We start from the raw sequence: 20895 nt of genomic DNA on the forward strand, positions 1-20895 counted from the left end.
ACTCGTAGATCAGACGGCCTCGAGAAAAGTACACGGCTAATACCCCATGTACCCCAACCCCTGATTGTCATTACTCCAGAAGTGCACCAATCCAGAGTTTTATTGCTCATCCATCTTGCACTTTACGTGATTTACAAGTTTAGACTTGGTGATGACTCATATGCATAACAATACAATCAATCCAATATCAATTCAATCAAGTAAAACAACTTTTCAATTTCAATTCTTGATTTATTAGTGGCAAGCAACATTTATTATTTATTCCTTTACTACCTCAGTGTATAAACACCTTGAGTGCATAAGGCACCCCAAAACCTTAACCTCGTCTTAGAAGACTTAAATTCTTCCTTTACTCACCCTGCTTGCATAATCATGAATGAGTAATAAATTAATCATTACACCAATCATATACCTTTGTCTCTAAGCGCACCTTGCATAATTAGAGCACAAATAATACTTGCAATATAAAATAGTGCACGTCATACGAAATTCACAATGTATAACCAAACAATTTAACTCAATCATCCCTATACATGATACTAAGTTCTCGATTCGTCGTCCTTAAACATGCACCTAAAAGAAAGGTTTCCTAACTTGTACGTACCTTGAGCAAACGAATTGGTATGCCACTTTACTAACTAGAAATCACCTTCAATAAACTCCTCTCCTAAGCCAAATAATAACATCTCAATCAATACCCAATCAATCAAATTTATAGCAATACTAACTTACTTTAAAACCTTCAAAATCCAAATCAAACGACACTTTAAAACCTTCCCTTTAGTTAAAATTAAAGGCTTATATATAGTTCTTTAAATTTTCTTCATAAAAACCTTAAAATACACTCTTATACATGAAATTACAGCAAGTTCAAAGTCTAATAAAAACCTGAAAATTATATAAAAACCCCTAAAAATCTCCCTTTTTAATGGGTGATTAAACCCTCTTTATAAAACATCAAAAGTAGTACTTAGAAACTATTTCCAACACTTAAAACTTCAATAAAAACATATATTTATGCTTAATTAACTTTAAACATAATTAATTTTATTAATCAAACTCAAGGATAATATTTTAAGTATAAAAAAACTTCTTAAAATCAAAAACTGCCCGAAAATCATATTTAGAGGATGAATTTGGCCACGAGAGGGTGGTGCACACTACCTAAGGTAGTGATTCTTTCTTAAAACGTTGTTTCCACATGGAAAACACTACTTTTTCATCAAACTCGGATGAGTTCAGAATCTGATCGGGATTAAAACGGGATTAATATTAACGAACGAAAATCTAAAAATTAAAACACGAATCTATGTGTTCAAAATAATCTGTAATTAAGTTAAACTAATCAGTAGTTATAATCACCAAAATTTCAAAACATCATTACTATAAAAGCCCTAAATCAATTGTTCATAAAAACCCTAAAATCATGATTTTCAATAAATTGAAACCCTAGGTTTATAATTCATAAAATATGAAATTTATAACATAAATATAATCTGAAATTTATAATCTTTATACCATTAAAATATAATTTGATACTAAAAATATAATCTTTATACTAAAATCAAAACCCAAAACAATTAAATTAACATTAAGCAAAATAATGAAACAAAGGAGGATGAAAATAAGACTAACCTTTTTGTGTGGGAAATTTTTGGAGATTCATGGGGTATTTATAGGAGAGAATTATTGTAGGGTAAAAAGAAATATTGGGCCTCATAAAAATAATGGGTTGATTAAGTAAACAAATGGGTTAGGCTTGTGTGATTGTCATAAATTGTAGAATAAAGGTGCATAAAATAATTTGTTCAAATAATTTTCGACCCAGATTAATAATTTGAAACTTTTGAAATTAAATTATGAAAAATAACAAATAAATATTATAAATAAAATAAATTTTCATTTATAAAATATTTAAAAATACGGGGGATTACAATTAACTCCAGCATACTACGAACATTTATGACAACATATAGTGATCATATATGGTTCCAAACGACATTATATGACCCCGAGATGTATCCCCTAAAATATCAAGACTTTTCTACACTAGGCCCCGAAACTTCCTATATTTTTCAAAAAACCTGGATATTAGCCTTCAATTTTGGAATTTTTTGACTTTTTTCGCCCGGAAATAAAAATTGCCAAAATGTACCATGGTCCCTAATACATCCCGGGAGTCCAATTGGGTGTGTGGAACCATCCAATTTGCTGTTAAACCGCCAATTTACCGGTTTACAATTGCACCGATTTCATTAATTCAAACCTACCACGAACATTTATGAAAAAATATAATGATCATATATTGTTCCAAATGACATTATATGACCCCGAGATGTATCCCATAGAATTTCAAGACTTTTCGACACCAAGCCCTGAAACCTCTAAAATTTCTCAAAAAGCGTGGATATTAGCATTCAATTTTGGAATTTTTGATTTTTTTTTGCCCGGAAATAAAAATTGTCGAAATGTTTACCATGGTCCTTAATATCCTACGGGAGTCCAATTGGGTGTGTGGAACCATCCAATTTGATGTTAAACGACCAATTTAACGGTTTACAACTTGCACCGATTTAACGGTTTACAATGGCCAATTAGATTAACTTGCACCGAACCCGACTTGAACCGAAATTGACCCTAACCCATTTTAACCCGTCAAAACCCGAATTTAACCCGACTTGTTACTAACCTGACTTAAGTTCAACCTGACCCGTTCCTAACCCGACCCGAATTTAACCCAACCTGTTACAATCCCGATCTGAAATCCACCCAACTTGTTATTGACCTGACCCAAATTCAACTTGACTTGTTATTGACCCGACCCGAATTTTACTAGACCTATTACTAATCGACCAAATCTGTTACTAATCTGACTCGAAATCAACACGACTTGTTATTGACCTGACCTAAATTCAACTCAAATTGTTCCTGACCCGATTTCAAATCACCTTAAATGCAATTTTGACCACATTATTATTGTTGATCAAAGCATTTTTTCTAGGGAGACCAAGTCGGTCCAGGCCAGCAAAAGAAAGGAGCATCAAGATCATCCTCAAATTTAAGAGTTAAATATTGTATATATTTGTTGTATGGTCAAAGGAGATAATTATCTTCCTAAATTATAGACTATAGTTCCCTAGTATATTGTCATATATATTATAGTCAAAGGAAATAATTATCTTGATAAAAATGATAATTATCTATTTATACTTAGTTGAACTCGAATATGACCTGACTTGAAAATGACCCGACCTGATTGTAACATGCAAATTATTGACTTGAACATAACCCAACTTGAATCTGAGAATGACCCGACTTGAAAATGACCCAACCTGATTATAACCCGCAAATTATTGACTTGAACCGAACTCAACTTGAACCCAAGAATGACCCGACTTAAAAATGACCCGACCTGATTATAATCCGCAAATTATTGACTTGAACCGAACCCGACTCAAACCCAAGAATGACCCGACCTGATTCTAACTTGCAAATTATTGACTTGAACCGAACCCGACTCGAACCCGAGAATTACCCTAACCCGTTTTATCCCGTGAAAACCGGAATTAAACCCGACCTATTGTTCACTCGACCCGAATGTAACCCAACCTGTTATTAACCCGACCTAAATCCGACGAAGTGACCCGACTCAAGCATGACCCAACCCAAACTCGACTCGCATAGGTTATGGAATTAATCTGAATTGATCTGACCCGAGTTGACCCGACCCACTCGACCCGTTTACTCGAATTGACAGCTCTACTAATGATCAAAGATTCTAAAGTCTAACCACAAACGAGATAGGTCTAGCCAACTATAAAAATTTGAGGCTAATTATGGCATTCCAAAATTTATGGTATTGATTTGAAATTCTTGTATGGTGTTTGGATGACAATTTCCTACCTTCAACTAAACAAGCCCGTTAAGTCTCGCAATTCATCACACAATTTCTTATTGCCTAAGAAGATGTTTATTTTCATCACAAATTTTAGTAATATTCCATATACACCAAAGATTACTTAAAAATAGGGTTAAAGTTGAATATAAACAGAGTCACACAAAGGTCAACTAAAACATTAAACGCGACATGAAAATGGTCAAATGTTGACACGACATGAGAGGCATGAATTTATATGTAAATGTTGACTGAATTTGTTGAGTCATATAGCATTAGGCCATTAGTAACACCAACACATATTTCAAGTTAGTACACCCTCATACAGTGAACATCACTAATTCACTACTTGAGCTTTCCCTCTTCCTTTTTGATTTGTGAGCTCCAAGACCTCAAACAGGCTATATACTAGTTGGTAAGAACCCTAATTTTTAATCAAAATTTGATCTTTTTCTTCTGTTAATCATCTTAATAATCATATTTACAATAATATTGATCTCACTCTTTTTTGTAGCTCTATGAAATTCTGATTTTCTCCCACTTTTCTAGTAAATCACTTTTGGATTATTAATCGCTACTCAAAACATTATTTTTTGTGTTTTTGTTCGCAATTTAGTTAAAATCTGAAGTTTTTTTGTTCATTTTTGCCTAAATGATTCACAATAGTAGTAGCAGAACTCCTATAATTTTATATTAATTGTGGATTAGTGTTATTTGGTTTGGAAATTGTTGAAATTCAAGAATTACTGTTATTTCAAGGGATTTCATGATTGAATTAATGGATGATTCTGCTTGTTATGAGCATAATTTAATTTCTTAAATAGTGATAGTAGGATTTCATGTATACTATGATATTGTCCTGTTTTTTTAGGGAATTGCTGTTAATCAAGTTATGTTAGAATTGCATTGTTTGAGTTGAGATGAAGATAAATTATGAATGTGCTGCTTCTTAATAATCTTGTGTTAATTTCTTTTTGGATCATTTTCGCCCGAAAATACATGAACCACCATTATAAATTTAAAAGAAAGGGCAATGCCAATTCCCAAGATAAGTGAGGAGGAGAAAGAAGAATATGAGGAGGAAGTAGAAACTGAATCTGATGAAGAAGATAGCGAAAATGAGTGGGAACAAGGAGAGAAATCGATTATGCATTATGCATCGTCGCAGAAGATATTATTGGTAGGAGAAGGAGATTTTTCATTTGCTTTGTGTTTAGCTAGAGCATTTGAGACAGCATACAACATGGTCGCGACATCTCTTGATTCTCTTGAGATGTTAGGAAAGAAATACAGCAATGGAGTTGATAATGTAAGGGAATTGGAAGAGAGGGGGTGTATTGTATTACATGGGGTTGATGCCACTCAAATGAGCCAGCATTACTTTCTGTCTACTCAGAGGTTTGATCGTGTTATCTATAACTTCCCTCATGTCGGGTTTATGTTTCCTGAAGACAGCACTTGTCAGATCAAGCTGAACAAGCAGCTGGTGAAGGGGTTCCTGATGAACGCGAAATTGCTGTTGATGAATCCAGCAGGGGAGGTGCATGTGAGCCACAAGGAAGGGCAGCCTTATAGCCAGTGGGACTTGGCCAAGAAGGCTGCGAAAAGTGGGCTTGTGTTCCATCAGAAGGTGCCCTTTCGTAGGACTGACTACCCTGGTTACTCCAACAAGCGTGCTGATGGCTACCACGCAGATAACTCTTTTCCGTTGTTTCTAGCTTCCACCTTCATTTTTCACCTTGACTCCATCACTAGTTGAGATTCCCGTCTCTCCAGATATGACCTTCCGAAATGTATATTTATTCATCGTCCTAACGAGCATGTGGTGAGGCAACGATTCATGTATAATTAAGTGGGTTTCTGGCTTCCTGCTTTGTTGTTACTTCTGAATGTTTGGACTAAAATGACCCCCTTTTTTTTTCTTCTTTTTCTTTACTTTACCTTGGTGCTCTGTTTTTCTCCTCATATGAGTCATATTTATGTTGGACAATTGTTGTTCTATATGGAAACATATTTGAGGTTTGCAAACAAATGTACTCGAACAATCTCCGATGATTGCATTGAACTCCACTTATCTCTCAATAGCTTATTCACCTAGCTGGACTTGCTAGCAAACACTTTTTCAAAAGAGTGCTTGTGAAATAAAATAAGAAATGGATTATAACACGAAAAAAATAATGATATCAAAAACCGGTCAAATGAGACCGAAGAGTGCACTTTGCATAACTGGAGATAGTACTCAAATAAGTTCACTTAGCTATATGAAATGAAACTTGCTTCTTTACAAGTAATTACAGTAAATGATAGCATAAAAAACCTCAAAGCTAGCACTTGCAGTAAATCAAGTTATTCGAGGAAAGGTGGCGTCAAGTCAGATAACAATATATATATCAAATTCCAGAGACATCAGTCATATTAACTCCATAGAGCCTAGCAAGGTCCTTTGCAGAGCCAATTGATAATGCAGAATTTAGCATCTCTAACTTCTGATAATGGGCATTCAGAATTTCAGCTTGCTGCTTCGAGAGTTTCTCCTCCTCCTCTAGCTGCTTCTGCTACACAGAAGGAAACAGCACCCCAGATATCAGCATTACACAAATTATGATAATGTAATGATGAATAAACTGAGTAAATACATGAACAATAATCAAAGATGAATTCCACATCTGGAATTAGTCAGATCAATAAAAATGATTCCACACAATCCATAAAAGAACAATTCCTGATTCCATGAAAATTAGAAGCATAAGAGGTAAAATGATAAAGTCCAGAAGAATCCCGGTGTATTTTTCCTAGTTACAAGCCTTAAAGCACATGTTAACGAACTTTAGTTACTAAATCACTGCGAACCTTGAGTAGAAAGGACTGTTGAGCACCATGCTTCTCTGCCAGGTTCTTCAGCTGCTGAGCCACATCAAAATCAGAATCCTCTGGATCCAACCAATACAGTTCTAATCTCCTACCCGGGTTACTTGGGCGATCATCAAACATCTGTGGTTCTGCAGGAAAGGCCCTTACTGGCCGTGGCATTCCTAATATCATGAAAGGAAAGTGAGACAGCAAATCAATTATTTCCTTAGCTTGATCTTGGTTCTCAAACTCCAAAAGAGCAAACTTAGCATTGTAGCTAGGCTCTGTGTAGCTTGGGATGAAGCGGAGGTTGGTCAGAGTACCGTGGAATTGCTTAAATGCATTTCTGAGTGCTTCTTCAGTAACTTGGGGAGAGAGGTTGTCAAGATAAACTGTTCGCTTCACCTTCTCCTCAAAGGCAGTGTATTCCTTCTCAGTTTCGCTTCCCATTGCAAATAACTGTTATCTGCCAAGTAACTATGAGTTCATATAGCATACGAAGTAGTCCAAATCGAATATTGAGCAGACTTCTTCAACTAAACATCACTGCTTGTCCAAACTGAATCCTAATTTAACTCTCTACTTCTGAACTCTTAAGTGTGATCATCACATACAGACATATTAAGGAATGCAGTATCACTTGTAAGAAGATATAATCATAATAGTATTCCCAAGACAGAATAATCTCATTCCAACCTTTGAACAGGCAGTTATTCTGAACCTTCAAATCATATATCCTACAGGACCTACACCCTATGTTACTCAGACACACCAAAAGTGTGAGACTCAAATACAGATTCCAACAAAGATACACTTAGTTTTTTCTTAGTTTTTCAGTCAGCTTTAAGGGATCACACCCATGACTAACACAGGTGGACAGGGTTACGACAAGCCTAGGCACGCAACAAGGATCCGAGTTTCATAGCATACACTTCTAAAGAAGGAATCAGGAATTCCCATAGCTGAAGCTACTGTAAACAATTCTTTTACTGATACAGCAAACCTAAATTAGAGAAGATTATGACTGAAAGAACTTCAGGCTCAGTTGTTAATCCCTGAAGGTAGAAAAAAAATTGCAATGGCTATGTTCCAAAAACTGCTCATCATATTGTCTCCTAAGACACTCCAGTATAATCAAAGAGCTAGTAATGCTAAATAAAGTTCCCTAATCATCTCCTAAACAATAACCCTCGTCCCAAAATCGAGTACACCTTGCTACTCTTACAGGCTACAATCCTAAGTCTCCTAATGCACGTATATGTCTGAGTTTGTAAAATCACATTTTCAGTAAAAGTTCAGTAGCACCAAAATTAACCAAATAAGATACTCGTACTTGTTACTTTCTTGATGATTTCTTGCAATTTTAATACAGCCTTAACATAAAAGTATTATAACAAATTTTCCGATTTCTAATCCTGTCAGCAGTTCATATGATCATATAACAGACAACAGCACAATTCCTAAACTAAGAACAATATTGCAATAGTTCACATAATTACTAAAAAAAAAAAAAAAAAAATCACCTTTTTGTTTTTTTTTGCAAATAGTTAACTATAAACCAAAATCATCATCAAATCCCCAAGAAACACCCTTTTTTTCTTCCCAAATTTCTAAAATATCAGTAACATAAACACGAAATTATAAATAAATTGGACAAAAAGATCGAAGCTTTATAATCCATGTAAAAAAGGGGGAAATGAGAAAATCATATGAGAAAGCAAGATTAGGCTTTGATAATGAGTGGAATTCTGGTAATTCATATTTTAACATGAATATTCTCAAAACCCTAACATTTTTTTTATTCGGGAATTTGATTAACGAAAAGTTAAGGAAATTTTATTTACCTAATGCAGTATTGCGTTATCAACCAGCACTGCTGTAATAATTGAGTCTTCAGTGTGGAGATTGGGGACACAGAGAAAAAGGGATAAATGAAATATTGAAATGACTCTAATGATGATAGTCAAGGCCTAGGTTGCATAAAAACGGCTACAAATAACAAATGCACAGGTACGGTTTCAAAATATGATATGGACTCTTAAACAATGTACGAGTTGTTGGTCGAATGGTTACTAGGATCATATGAACATTAGACACTAAGCAATATACGTCGACCTGTTGAACATTGTAATTGAAGTACAATTTAACGCACGAGTATTTTTTATAGATAAGTTGGTTAATTTCCGTTTCAGGGGGGTGCAACCGCGCAAGGACAAAATACAGTCGAACCCTCAATTTTGTTGTTTCTTTGGAAGTTGAATACATAGTACTTGTTTATGCTATGGACATGAGATCTCACAAAGAGTAAATTAGAAAATGTCATCATTCATTGAGACATGAGGTTCTATAAAATAAAAATATTTGCTTTATTACTAGTATTTCGTATACATTAGCAAGTAAACTGATGGTCGTGTGCTATGCCGATGAGCTACACCCTGAGGGAAATCGCACTTTGGCCTTTAAATCTGTCCTGCAATAATCAGTACAATCTTTCCAATGGGAAGAACATTTCTTTGCCTAATGAGTGAGTATAATGCAATAATTTTCATACAATAGTGTCTTCAGTCTGTTGAAGCAGAGCAAGCAGTGTTGCAAAGTGGACGAATTATTGGTTCAAATCATGAACTTCATCTTATTATTCTTCTCTTCGGGAATGCTCGCCATATGCTCAAACTCGTTCAATGTCACTATTAAAGCTCTCATTCTTTCTAGAAAATAAAATCAAGAAAGAGAGGAGAAAAAGTTGTCAGCTGTTGAGATGAAAATCTCCAACAAAAACAAAGCAGCAGCATATTGTAAAGAAAAAAAAAATCTCTATGTTGCTTGGACTCCTCATTTTACCTAGTGTTCCCGAGTTAGCTTCTCAACACTCTAACATGGGTGTACCTCAACATATAATTTTGGACCATAAAGGAGGAAGCTTTCATAAAATAGTTGAGTTTAACTGTTTAACACTTGGACACATACTCAGGAAAGATATGAACTCTTCAGTCCGAGAACATAATTTTTTAATTTTTTTTGGCATATTAAAAAGGCTCATTGAAGTCTTAAGTTCTCTGATGGCAGAAATTACCATAACAATGACCTCTGACGAGAGTATTCTCCATTCTCTGGTTCCTCCGTCTCAGCAACACCACCACCAGTTGCAGAAATCACTTTGTCATCAGCATTCCCTGTGCTATCTTCTTTCTTAAGGGAACCAGCATCTGCATCTAATTCAGATGTGTTTGAAACACAAAACTTTTGCAGCCACCTGTCTGTCTCCCAAAGAACGTGCATGATGCTTTCTCTTGCTGAATACCCATGACTTTCATAAGGAAGAATAACTAAGCGGCAAAGAGCCCCATGACCCTTCAGAGCATTATAGAACCGATCTGACTGCAATATGTTGTAAGTGCACGTAACAAGTAAACAAATTAATCATCAGACAGAAGGCATGAAAGTGAATTAGTGTTCAAGTAAATAGTAATAGAAATGATTTTTAAAGTTTTTTTCATACAACGAACTACACAAATGAGCATCTGAAGAAATGCTCTAGGAAGCGTTTGATATAGTTCATTTATACTTCTTTCCAGGCACATAAAAGAGAAGTAATGCAAAAGCAAATACCTGCATTGTCAACGTTCCTGAATTGTTGTCTTCTTCTCCATGAACAAGCAAAATAGGCCTCTTGATCTTATTGGCCGACATAAAAGGGCTCATTTCTATGTAAGTATTTGTCGCTTCCCAAAGTGTTCTATCCTCATTCTATAAGTTTGGCAACAAAATGTTAAAAGTACATACAGAATTAGATTACAAAATTGGAATATAAGGGTAGTTTGTCAAGTAACAGGAAACAAAATGTGTACCTGAAATCCAAATGGTGTAAGAGTTCGATTATAAGCTCCAGATCGAGCAATTCCACAGCAGAAAAGATGAGAAGCATGTGCCAGAAGGTTTGCAGTCATGAATGCTCCATAAGAGTGACCTCCAATAGCTATCTTGTTGGGATGAGCCACCTTTAAAATTAAAGAATATTTTAGCAAAGGGTCTTGTAACCATGACTTTGTGTTTATACAAGTCAAAATCAAAAGCGCAATTTGGCCCAGCTTGGGCCACATATTGCGAAGACCAGCACAATCCCTAACCAGGGACCGTGCCATGCTGTGGGACTGGTCCATAGACTGGCCAGTCCAACCCAAGTGATTTGGGGTGCCAAAAGTCAGCAGCCCATTACGACCCAGTAGCAGCTTTCTGAAATCGTATTGCTCAATTCACAGATAACAAAGGAAAAATTATATAAGAGCAAACCAGCTCACCCCTCGTCGAATGACCTCTTGTACTGCAGCCTCAGCGCTAGCAACAAGTTGTTCTACATACCTGATGAAAAGATCTTCAGTCCAGAAGGGTGAAAAAAAGAGTTCAAGTGACTAAACAGAAAGAGATGAAGATCTCTCCATAAAAGATTGTAGCACACAAGATATTTAAAAAAATAATAATAATAATAAATAAATAAATAAATAAAATAAAATAAAATAAATTTTAATGGAACAACTTCATTATTCTCCATAATAAAGAGGCTGAAGAAGTTAAAGATGACTGAAATCTGAAAATGAACTCCTTTTTCCACAAGTGACTTGACAAGGAAGGGCCAAAAGTAATACAGCAGCTAGTAGTTTTTTGGAATACCAATTAGCAAGGTCTTAGTTACAAGTTAAATTTCAATTTGAGATAAATTACTTGTGCTACTTGGACTATTTATCTCACCTTTATTACCAATGTCGAATCTTTAACATTTTAGACCAAGAAAAGAAATTTGACATGTCATTTGGACCAAAAACAGAAGTTTTCCTAATAAAAAAGTCAAGTCTGATAATTATACAAGTAACCTTGTCAGACATGAGTACCCTCCGTCCACTTTTTTATGAGTCATGAAGGTGACATTTATCATACATTCCTTCGCAATATCTTCTATTATCAAGATTCCCCACAATCCCCAAAATACCATGGTAAATTCAAAAGAACTTGATACAATTACAGGTATACAGCAAAGAACAAAAAGTTACAAGGAGTTCATGAATGTTTACAAATCATTTGCTTCTTTGTCACCCTCGCCAATGATAGGAATTGTAGGTCCCGACAAAACAGCAAACCTGTTGATGAAAATTAGACAAGACTTGATATAATTGATGATATTACAAGGGTATAGCAAGTAAATTTACAAATAAGAACTGTGAAAGTTAAAGGCTTAAAGCTTCAGTGGAAGAGGATGAAACACACCTTCGGGCCAACCAAAGAAGGGGCGAGGTAGATCCTATGCTAGCAAACTCATTGGGAGAACCACGTACTTGCCCAGCAGCCTCTTTGGTCTTGAATTCTCCAGGATAAGACCAGACAAGACATGGAAGAGGTCCATCTTTCGAGGAGTCATACCCTGGTGGCAAGTATAAAGTTGCAGTAAGCTGCACCCCATCACTACGTTGATACCTGATCATTTCTTTATGTAATGAAGCTAGCTGAGGATATGGATGTGGGAAATTGGTAATTTGGACTGGCTTCTTATCAGGCCAGCTTTGTATATAATACTGGGTGTTCTCAGTTTTTGATTCCTTTGAAGTAAGTATTTTCAATTGGTTAACAAACATATCCCCTTCAATACGATCAGACATTAATGCAACAACTGACTCATAGTACTTCTCCTTGTCACTCTGCCATATTCTTTCCTTGTTACCTGAATTACTGATAAAATTACGTGTCAGACAGAGGATAAAGCACCTTACATTAGACTAATATCAGACAAACATTGACTGTGGGAATGGATTTTAACCTCATAGCACTTACATGTCCATCAAGTCAAGGAAAGGTATGTTTCCTTCGGGAGTAGCACCATTACCATTCAGCAATAAATAAGTTGCATCATCTTCTTCCTTTCGGATCTTTGCAATGACATATGTTCCATACGAAGTTCTTCGTGACATGGGAGAACCAGGATCTGAATAAACATCTTCAAATGACCTATCAAATAATATGCGTGGACTAACATCTTTACTCTCAGGAGATATGACCCAGGTTCTTAAACGCCGTGTTTTATACCAAGATTCATACACTAGAGCTAGAGAATCATCGCACCAAGATATCCCCCTGCAAAGGTATGGAAAAATTGCCAAAATTTCAGCCTTTAACCACATAATAAGACAATACAAAACAAAAATGAATGAGGAAATAGAGTATGTTTTCACCAACGATTACTGAAGACATACTTTCCATTTATTAGATACTATAGCATATCCCAAAGGTTGTTTGGGCACATAGCTAGCACTTAATTCATTGAAATAATAGATTTCTACTTTTGAAAGAAAAGACAAGAAAATCTTGTTATGTTGTGCCATAAAAAAGCCCACAGTCGCAATCACACAAAATACACAACAATACGAAGGTAACAAACTATAGTTTACAAACCAATTAAGCACGGTTTAGATCACCAAAGAAGTGTATAATGCCATGCCACAACATATGAATACAGTAATCTATACTTCACAGACAGAAAGCTTTTGACAATGCATGAAATCTAGAATTATGTTAACAAACACAGTAGCAATAACATTGCTGTCAGTCAGGGGGAAGGGGGGGGGGGGGGGAGGGGGCAATAACATAAAAAATATCACATTACAGTATACCCATATCGAAGATCAAGCTTGTGTAAGACAGTTGGTTCTTCGCCTTCACTTGCTTCAGCAGACTGTGTATAAACGATATCACGAGGAGAAGCTTCCACCTTAGCATCACCTCCATCTTGAGTCTCCACCCTACAATTTTAATGAAATCAAAGTCTTATATATATAATAAGGGAATCTTCTATAAATTAATCTTTTGTAGTAACAAACAATGGAAAGCAAGGAATTAAGGCATGTGTAACTCACGAGTCACGAAACCCACCATCTGAAATAACCATAGAAAGCTTTTTTTAACTCTATAAGCCAAAAGACAGACACCATAACTTTCCACTTTATCTGTTTAGCATGTGAGCTACTTTTATTAACCTTCCATTACTGGCAGGTGCAGTGAACATGCCACAAAATGATAAAAATATTATTACAGAGTACTTAAATCATCCCACATTACCAGATTACCAGAAACATATAGCTAACAACACAATGTCTCATAGTTGATAATGTTTCACAAAAGAAAGGACTAGAGTCTTCTTTAGAGATAGAAGATTACCAGTAAAGAGTTGAAGGTCTGTCAGCTCTCCAATTGATAGAGCGCATCCCATTTCGCACACTATTATGGGCAATAGGAATATTCTCTGCCAAGGGCAAATCACAGAGTTGCCTAATAAATTTTCCATCAACTGTCCATAATTCAACCTTCTTTGGAAATCTTCCACAAGGTACTACATAAGAGTATGGTCTGTGGGTTGAGCTTATCATTATGTATTTATCATCTGGTGAAGGGTCCAGCGATTTGTACACAGCTGGCTGCCCAAAAGGTTTCACTGTTCCATCCAAAGAAGCCAGTACAAGTTGTGAAGTTGCATAATAATCAAACAAATCTTCATCATATTCATCCTTAAGCAAATCTTGGAAGGTTCTGAGTTGTATAGTATTCTTTTGCTCGTTCGATTGAATCTTAGGACCAGGAGGAAGCAGAGGCTTTTTAGGCGGATCACCACGAGAGGATGGAATGGTGCAAACCAGTAAAGTAGAGTCATCCACCCAGACAAAACTAATTAAGAACACAGAAATATCAATTGTCAGCGAAAGCTTCAGATAATATAATAAATCAATTTGACAAGTCTTAAGTGATAAAGACACTTACTTGTCAAACACAGCGTTTACATAGATTTTTGCTGATTTGAACAGGGGTTTAGCCAATCCAGTTTCCACATTAGCAACCCATAACTGAAGCTTGCCATTGCCACCAAGATCCTGCTCCAAACAATAGTCATGTCAGTCAAAATGGAACTGGACTTGCAATAATGGAACTACATGAAAAATAAATTTCCTCTGATTTATGTAATTTTACCATATTGACTTTTAATTTGCCAACATTGTCCGACCATTAGTATCTTTTAATTATCTACAAGTAAATATTATAAAAAGTTGATATTTTCGAAATATATTGAAACGAATCTAACAAAATCCCACATGACATTCTGGAAACTTTATAGATCTATTGGTAGGTCTGCCATGGTTCCATCCTAACTTTTATGATACCGGGAGATGACCCCCACATCCAATTCAATTCTGGAAACCTTTCCCAAAATTGGTCGAAAAGCGTGGATTACCCTTCAGTTGTGGAGAATTTTAGTCATTTTGGGCCTGAAAAGGATAGAGGATGAGGTGTTTTCCATGGACCAAACGAAACCCTAGGAGGCCACTTGGATGGTTGGAACCATCCACTTTGACTCTTAACTAACAATTTAGTCAGTAACGTATACACATCCTGTCATTGACTCGGGATCAGCATGGGTCTTTATGTGACCGACTAGTGGGCATATATAGTTTCAAACAACATAACATGACCCTGGGATCCCTTGTCATCACTTGAGTTTTCAGGATCTCGAAATCTCCAAAAATAGTCCAATATTGCCTTCAGATTTTGTCTTTGGAGAACATTTTTGTACCCACCAAAGTTAGGCATTGAGGCGCTTCCCAGGGCTTCCAACAGACCGCAGGAGGCCTACTTGGTTCACGGAGCCATCTATAACTTATGCATTGGCCTATGACTTATCACCCCTCGTAATCATATCTTAAGATACATTAATTTCCTTAGTATAAATAAGTATATAACCATATACGGTCAAAGTAGAGTATGTGAATAGTGCAAAAGGTCAATATGATACAGCCTGAAAAAAGAAAGTATTCTGGTAGTAGGTGCCAGACAACAGGTTACAAGAAAAAATATGCATCAGATGGGTCAATGTCTCAGAGGAGAATGGAAAAGGGAACAGTAGCAAACATAATTAGATTTTTTTTTATGTAATTAGATTTTTTTCCCCCAATACGGTACATATATATCCTCTTTTTTCATACAAGATTCTACAGCAACAAGCAAGAAGACCAGCAAAAGATGGTTACCTCATCAACTCGGACACAAAACGCTAAATGCTGACCATTATTTGACCTGGAAAATCATCATAAAGAGAATGTCAGACAAAAAAAAGGCAATTAGTTATGTTGTATACTTGTATGAAAGAGGAGGAAGGGAAGGTACACAGAAAATTTTTGTCCATGAATATTAGACACCATACAGAACATTTTTATTTTTATTGGGAGCCAAATACATCAATTACAGATGAAGCTACATTGTGAGTTCTGAGAAACTCATCTGCAGAAGAAAATGAGGCATTCAAGCTCCATCAGCATCACATGTCTGATCTCTCAGCAGCAACAACATGGTTACTTAAGACTTATAAACACCCTCATTCTAGTTCTTTAAATTCTCCAATAACTCATGATCTCATGGGTAGTTTTTCAGAAAACCAGCAAACCACACACATTTTTGCAGCCTAAATATAACGAAACCCCCTTACTGTAATTATATATGTGAGTGCACAAATATTTTTCACAGGTTAGACACATTAATGGAATCTTATGTCCAAGTAACATACATAATCATAAATATATTGATCACATAGTACCACACCTCAGTACTATAAGACCAAAGATTGTTTTTGTTAAAAAAATCGAAATGAGGTCACACTTCCCGAAGAAGGATATGAGAAAGAAGAGTTTGTAGGGGGGAAGAAGGGCCTCAGTAGCCACAAGACCATACTGAGGTAGTACAAAATTCAAATTTGTTGTCAACAGCTTTATATAATTACATGCATCTCATCTACGTTTGGAGAATCGTTAAGAAACTATTGAGGCCCTGAACAGTAGATAGCTATTGAACCTAAGCTTTTAACATCCAAGACATCACAACATGTAAAGCTTTTCGACATGCAAATTATCAATGTACTTCTGGCCTAAAACTAGCTTTTTGTAGAGTTCAAAAGACCAGAGCTTTTACCAGCAGAGAAAATTTTCATCAACTTTTCACATAAATACCATTTTATCACTTCCTAAGAGCAAACTAATAACAGTAGGGAAATCTCATCACTTAATAGAAAAACAACTTCACTGACCTATCACAATTAGCACACAACTCTTCAAGTCAATTTTATTTAAATCAGCATTTAGTGCACCTGAACTCTAGTAAATGCATAATTAATAAAATGATGCTAAGGAACTGCTTAAATTACCAGCTAACAAAATTAATCCTTGCACCATCAGGTAGGCCATGTACCTCTTTTCCTGGCCCAAGGGTACCATCACTTGTCAATTGATGGATTCCAATACCTGTGTAAAATGACCTGCACACAAATGATTAAGCTTGTCACCTTGTGATATACACCAGATAAAAAGAAAATGTTGGCTTGAGCATATACAGAAATTCTAATATGGCAATATGCATTTTCTCACTCATGTCACATTGTCACTAAACTATCATTTCCTTGTTTGTTGCTAAGTAGTACCATATTAACCAATATAAAATAAGCATCATGAAAGGCACTAGGATATTGCTAATGTAGTACCATTATCTAGTTATCTACTATTTAAAATTCAATTTTCTCCATAGCTATCTGCCAACATTTTAAACAAGGTAAATACACCTTTAACTACACATTGAGAGTGAGCAAACTAAAGCATGTATGGTTCTGAACAAATGTATATATGCATTGGTGGGATGTCAATGTGAAAGTATTATACAAGCATATATGATGAAGCGCATATACATGAAGTAACATACATATATATCTTATAAGAACTCAAGCAGGTTTTCAATGATAGAACGACAGGTAGCATGGTTTTAGCATGGTTTAATTTCTCCATCTAGCTGCTTTGACATTTTGATTCTAGGCCTCGTTTAATTACTCAAATTAATTAACTCTTCACTAATGAAAAGGTTTAGTGCATTGTAAGCATGATAAGTAAAGTTTCATGCTTACCATGCACTAAAAAAACAGGCCTAGGGCTGAGGCTGTTGAATTTATTCTGGCCTAACGTTCAGAAAGCTAGGAGAGCAAAGCAAAAAGGGTAGGGGAACACTGATAGACATGTGGACTGCTAGCCCATTTTAGTTTTTACAACTCATCTAGGAGAGGCAAAGAGAAAGGGTGTCACTGCTACATTAACCATGGAGACTAGTGAGACGTATCTTCTGCCTTTTATACAGCTCCAGGAAAAGTAGATAACTACTGGCATATTATGATCATCACCAGAATAACAAGTTGCAAATCTGCTACCTGGACCATACATGAGATGAATATGACAAAGGGGAATGCTTGTCCTTGCTTGATATGGTATACAACAACCACATCGAAGTCTCATTCCCAATGATCATCAGCCAGACAACTATGATACTCTCTCTCCATTCCTTTCTCTCGAATGCTACATGCTCCTCTAAACCCAAATTCTTCATTAATGTGGTATACTTGGCAAAAACTTTACTTATTAGCTACAATCAAATTGTAAATAAAAGCAACAATACTTTTGTTTAATCCCTTCATTAGTTACCATGAATATAGAGGCCATTAGACCTAGCCATAATTACTTAAGAAATTGTAGATTTTGATCAGTGGTGATACACAATTTGAATCAGTGGATCCGTTAAGGAGTTCACTCATTGATGAACAAATTCTGGCATGCCTAGGTGCAACAGTCTCTTTACAGAATAATGCACCTGATCTTTCAGCCAATGCTAATTCTAGTAAACAAGATCAAATCTAAAGGCTATAGCCTTTGAGCAGTCATTTTTGTAGCTAAGTTCAAACCTTGAAATAAAAAAAAATATATGAAGTTACGAATGCATAGCATTACGAGTAATAACAATAGCCCACTGTTAGTTCCAAGCTCTGATTGAAGGGGGAACTTCCCATAGGTTAGCTGCCTCCTTTTTTTTCTCTTCTCTCCCCCCTCCTCTCTCCTCTAGGGTTTTAGTTTCTTGGCCATTTAGTTTTTTTGCTTGAAGCGGTGGAGCATAAGCTATGCCAAATATGCAAATTAGTAATGATTTTGATAGTTAAAATTATTTTAATTTCTCTATTTGTGGTTTACAAATCTTTGGCTATTTATTAATGATAATTATTTCTTCCCATAAAATAAAAAATTAATTAATTATAAAAAAAAAATCTCATTGAACATTGAAGGGGTGTTCATGAAAGGGGGATTGCATAGAGCATATTGCACATAAATACTCACATTCGACTCCGTGTATTGCTTTTTCCATCAATGCGAATACCAGCAAGCTTTTCTTCTGGTTTAGCAAGGTCTATCAAGGGAGGTAAAGATCTTCTTTTGAGAAATAGAATCTTATCCCTGTGGGGCGAAACGGACAATGCGGGCAAGGGAGGAGCATCAACGATGTCTCGTATTTCAGAAGGAGGCAGTTGATAGCCACCATTTGTTCCCAAATCATCTATACAACAAATGCACACCACATTAATAAATACTCCATATATCTAGCATCCAACAACACTAAGGCCAATAGGAGTTTATTATTATAACAAATTTTTGTTCTACATGTAAAACTTAGCAATAACAAATTATACTAGTATGAAGACTTCTACTCAAAAAAGAAGCATGAAACATGTCTTATACTAATATACTATATTTACACTCCAATTATCCAAGACAATGGTTAAACCCTGACCCCAAATATATATTAATAAAATTTAGTATCAATCTCCATCATATTACATAAATTCACAACAATTCATCCAAGCTCAGCAAATAAACCTCAATTAGTCCAATTCATTTTCACCAATTCAGCTTCAACTCAATTCAAGTTCCTATTTTATAACCTATCAAAATCGAAAACCTCCCCAATTCAACGAACCAAACCAAAAAAAAGGCCCATTCAATTCAAAAAAAAAAAAAAAGCAAATTTTAAATCAATCCAATTAACAAAAGAAAACCCAAATTAAAACAAGACAAAACAAACAAAACCCAGAAAAAATAAAGTGAAAATTACCTTCTAATTGAGAATTAGAAGCAGACCCATTAGAAGGAGCAGCAGCAATATATTCCCCAGAAACTGCTTCAACAGGAACAAGACTTTGAAGCCTACTCATTGTACTACTAAAAGGCTTCCCAGAAACAGTCCTGAATTGTTGGGAAGTTCGAATTCCTGGGAATTTAAAGGGAAGTGAAGAGAGATAAGATGATGAAGAAGAAGATGAAGGTAAGGAGAGAGAAAATCGATTGAATTGGTGTTGAATGATGAATGAAGAAGAAGAAAAACGATGGTAGACTTTATGAAGTCGCATCTTTTTAATGTAAAGTTTGATTTATTCTTTAAAAAAAATGTAGTGTACTAGTAGAGTGTAAGCGTAAGATTCTTTTTGTTTAAAGTTGTTTTGGTTTGAATGTTGTTATTCATGTGTAATGTGTTAATGTCACCATAGTTGGACATTTTTCCAGGGTATTTATCTAGCTACATTATCTACTGAGCTACTCCATCAAATTCACCAGAAAAAAAAAAAAAAAAAAAAAAACTGGTTCTACAACAATTGCAATATTATACGATTATTTGATCGACAAATATAGGGTGAAAGAGGTAATAAAATGACTGGATTATTGGGTAAAGTATTTTAAACAAAACCTACGCATAAGATAGATATGAAATAATCTTTCTAAGAGATAAACTAGTATAACCATAAACCCTAAAAATATTCTTTACATAATATCTTTAACATAAATAAACCTAAATATTATTATTCTATTAATGATATCTACGAAAAATATGTCACACATGTGTTTTCCGATATCTCATATCTCTAAAACAATCATTACGTGGCACGTGATTTAGCGGTTTTGGTTGTTCGTGTCTCCTACTGTATTGGTGTTGAACAAGTTAGGGCCTGTTCATACACTTACTTAATTTCAGTTCAGTTCATTTCAGCTCCTAATTTCTCTCTCTTATAAAATATTCAGTTCAACTCCAATCAGTTCAGTTCAGTTCAGCTCAGTTCAGTAAATGTGAACAGACCCTTACTCACATGAGCCACATCATAATAAATCAATAATATATGAAGTGACTAATAACTTATTAGTGGTAAATATAGGACGAGCTTAGTCAGGTTTTGGTGAAAAAATAAGTTTGTTCCATGCCTAATTACCAAGCTA

At 35.4% G+C, this 20895-nt stretch overlaps 3 protein-coding genes across 7 annotated transcripts; 1 reads left to right on the forward strand and 2 right to left on the reverse strand.

Moving 5' to 3' along the window:
* The first annotated feature begins 4171 nt into the window (after positions 1–4171).
* LOC110733039 (uncharacterized protein At4g26485-like) lies at positions 4172–5977 on the forward strand. The gene is made up of 2 exons (XM_021913055.1): positions 4172–4310; positions 4921–5977. The coding sequence occupies exon 2, from the start codon at positions 4929–4931 to the stop codon at positions 5652–5654; it is 726 nt and encodes a 241-aa protein (XP_021768747.1). The 5' UTR covers positions 4172–4310; positions 4921–4928; the 3' UTR covers positions 5655–5977.
* Positions 5978–6128: 151 nt separating this feature from the next.
* On the reverse strand, positions 6129–8742 carry LOC110733040. 4 transcript variants are annotated; one of them, XM_021913059.1, is made up of 4 exons: positions 8590–8742; positions 7069–7211; positions 6746–6927; positions 6129–6450 (listed from the first exon to the last, which is right to left on the reverse strand). In XM_021913059.1, exons 2-4 carry the CDS (start codon positions 7193–7195, stop codon positions 6286–6288), a joined length of 474 nt encoding a protein of 157 aa, XP_021768751.1. In that variant the 5' UTR covers positions 7196–7211; positions 8590–8742; the 3' UTR covers positions 6129–6285. The 4 variants fall into 4 exon arrangements, with proteins under 4 accessions (XP_021768751.1, XP_021768750.1, XP_021768748.1 ...); XM_021913058.1 differs by having other exon boundaries at positions 6129–6447; positions 6746–7211; XM_021913056.1 differs by having other exon boundaries at positions 6746–7211.
* Positions 8743–9054: 312 nt separating this feature from the next.
* On the reverse strand, positions 9055–20184 carry LOC110733042 (probable glutamyl endopeptidase, chloroplastic). Of its 2 annotated transcripts, none has more exons than XM_021913061.1 (15): positions 19742–20184; positions 18970–19186; positions 16971–17081; positions 15805–15850; positions 14543–14652; positions 13946–14449; positions 13402–13530; positions 12566–12865; positions 12005–12463; positions 11812–11877; positions 11044–11104; positions 10594–10743; positions 10355–10492; positions 9819–10123; positions 9055–9449 (listed from the first exon to the last, which is right to left on the reverse strand). In XM_021913061.1, coding segments are annotated over exons 1-15 (2892 nt in total). In that variant the 5' UTR covers positions 20037–20184; the 3' UTR covers positions 9055–9448. The 2 variants fall into 2 exon arrangements, with proteins under 2 accessions (XP_021768753.1, XP_021768752.1); XM_021913060.1 differs by having other exon boundaries at positions 9055–9453; positions 19742–20180.
* Positions 20185–20895: the final 711 nt, after the last annotated feature.

This window comes from Chenopodium quinoa, unplaced genomic scaffold, assembly GCF_001683475.1.
Source record: "Chenopodium quinoa cultivar QQ74 unplaced genomic scaffold, ASM168347v1, whole genome shotgun sequence".
Classification (NCBI taxonomy): domain Eukaryota; kingdom Viridiplantae; phylum Streptophyta; class Magnoliopsida; order Caryophyllales; family Amaranthaceae; genus Chenopodium; species Chenopodium quinoa.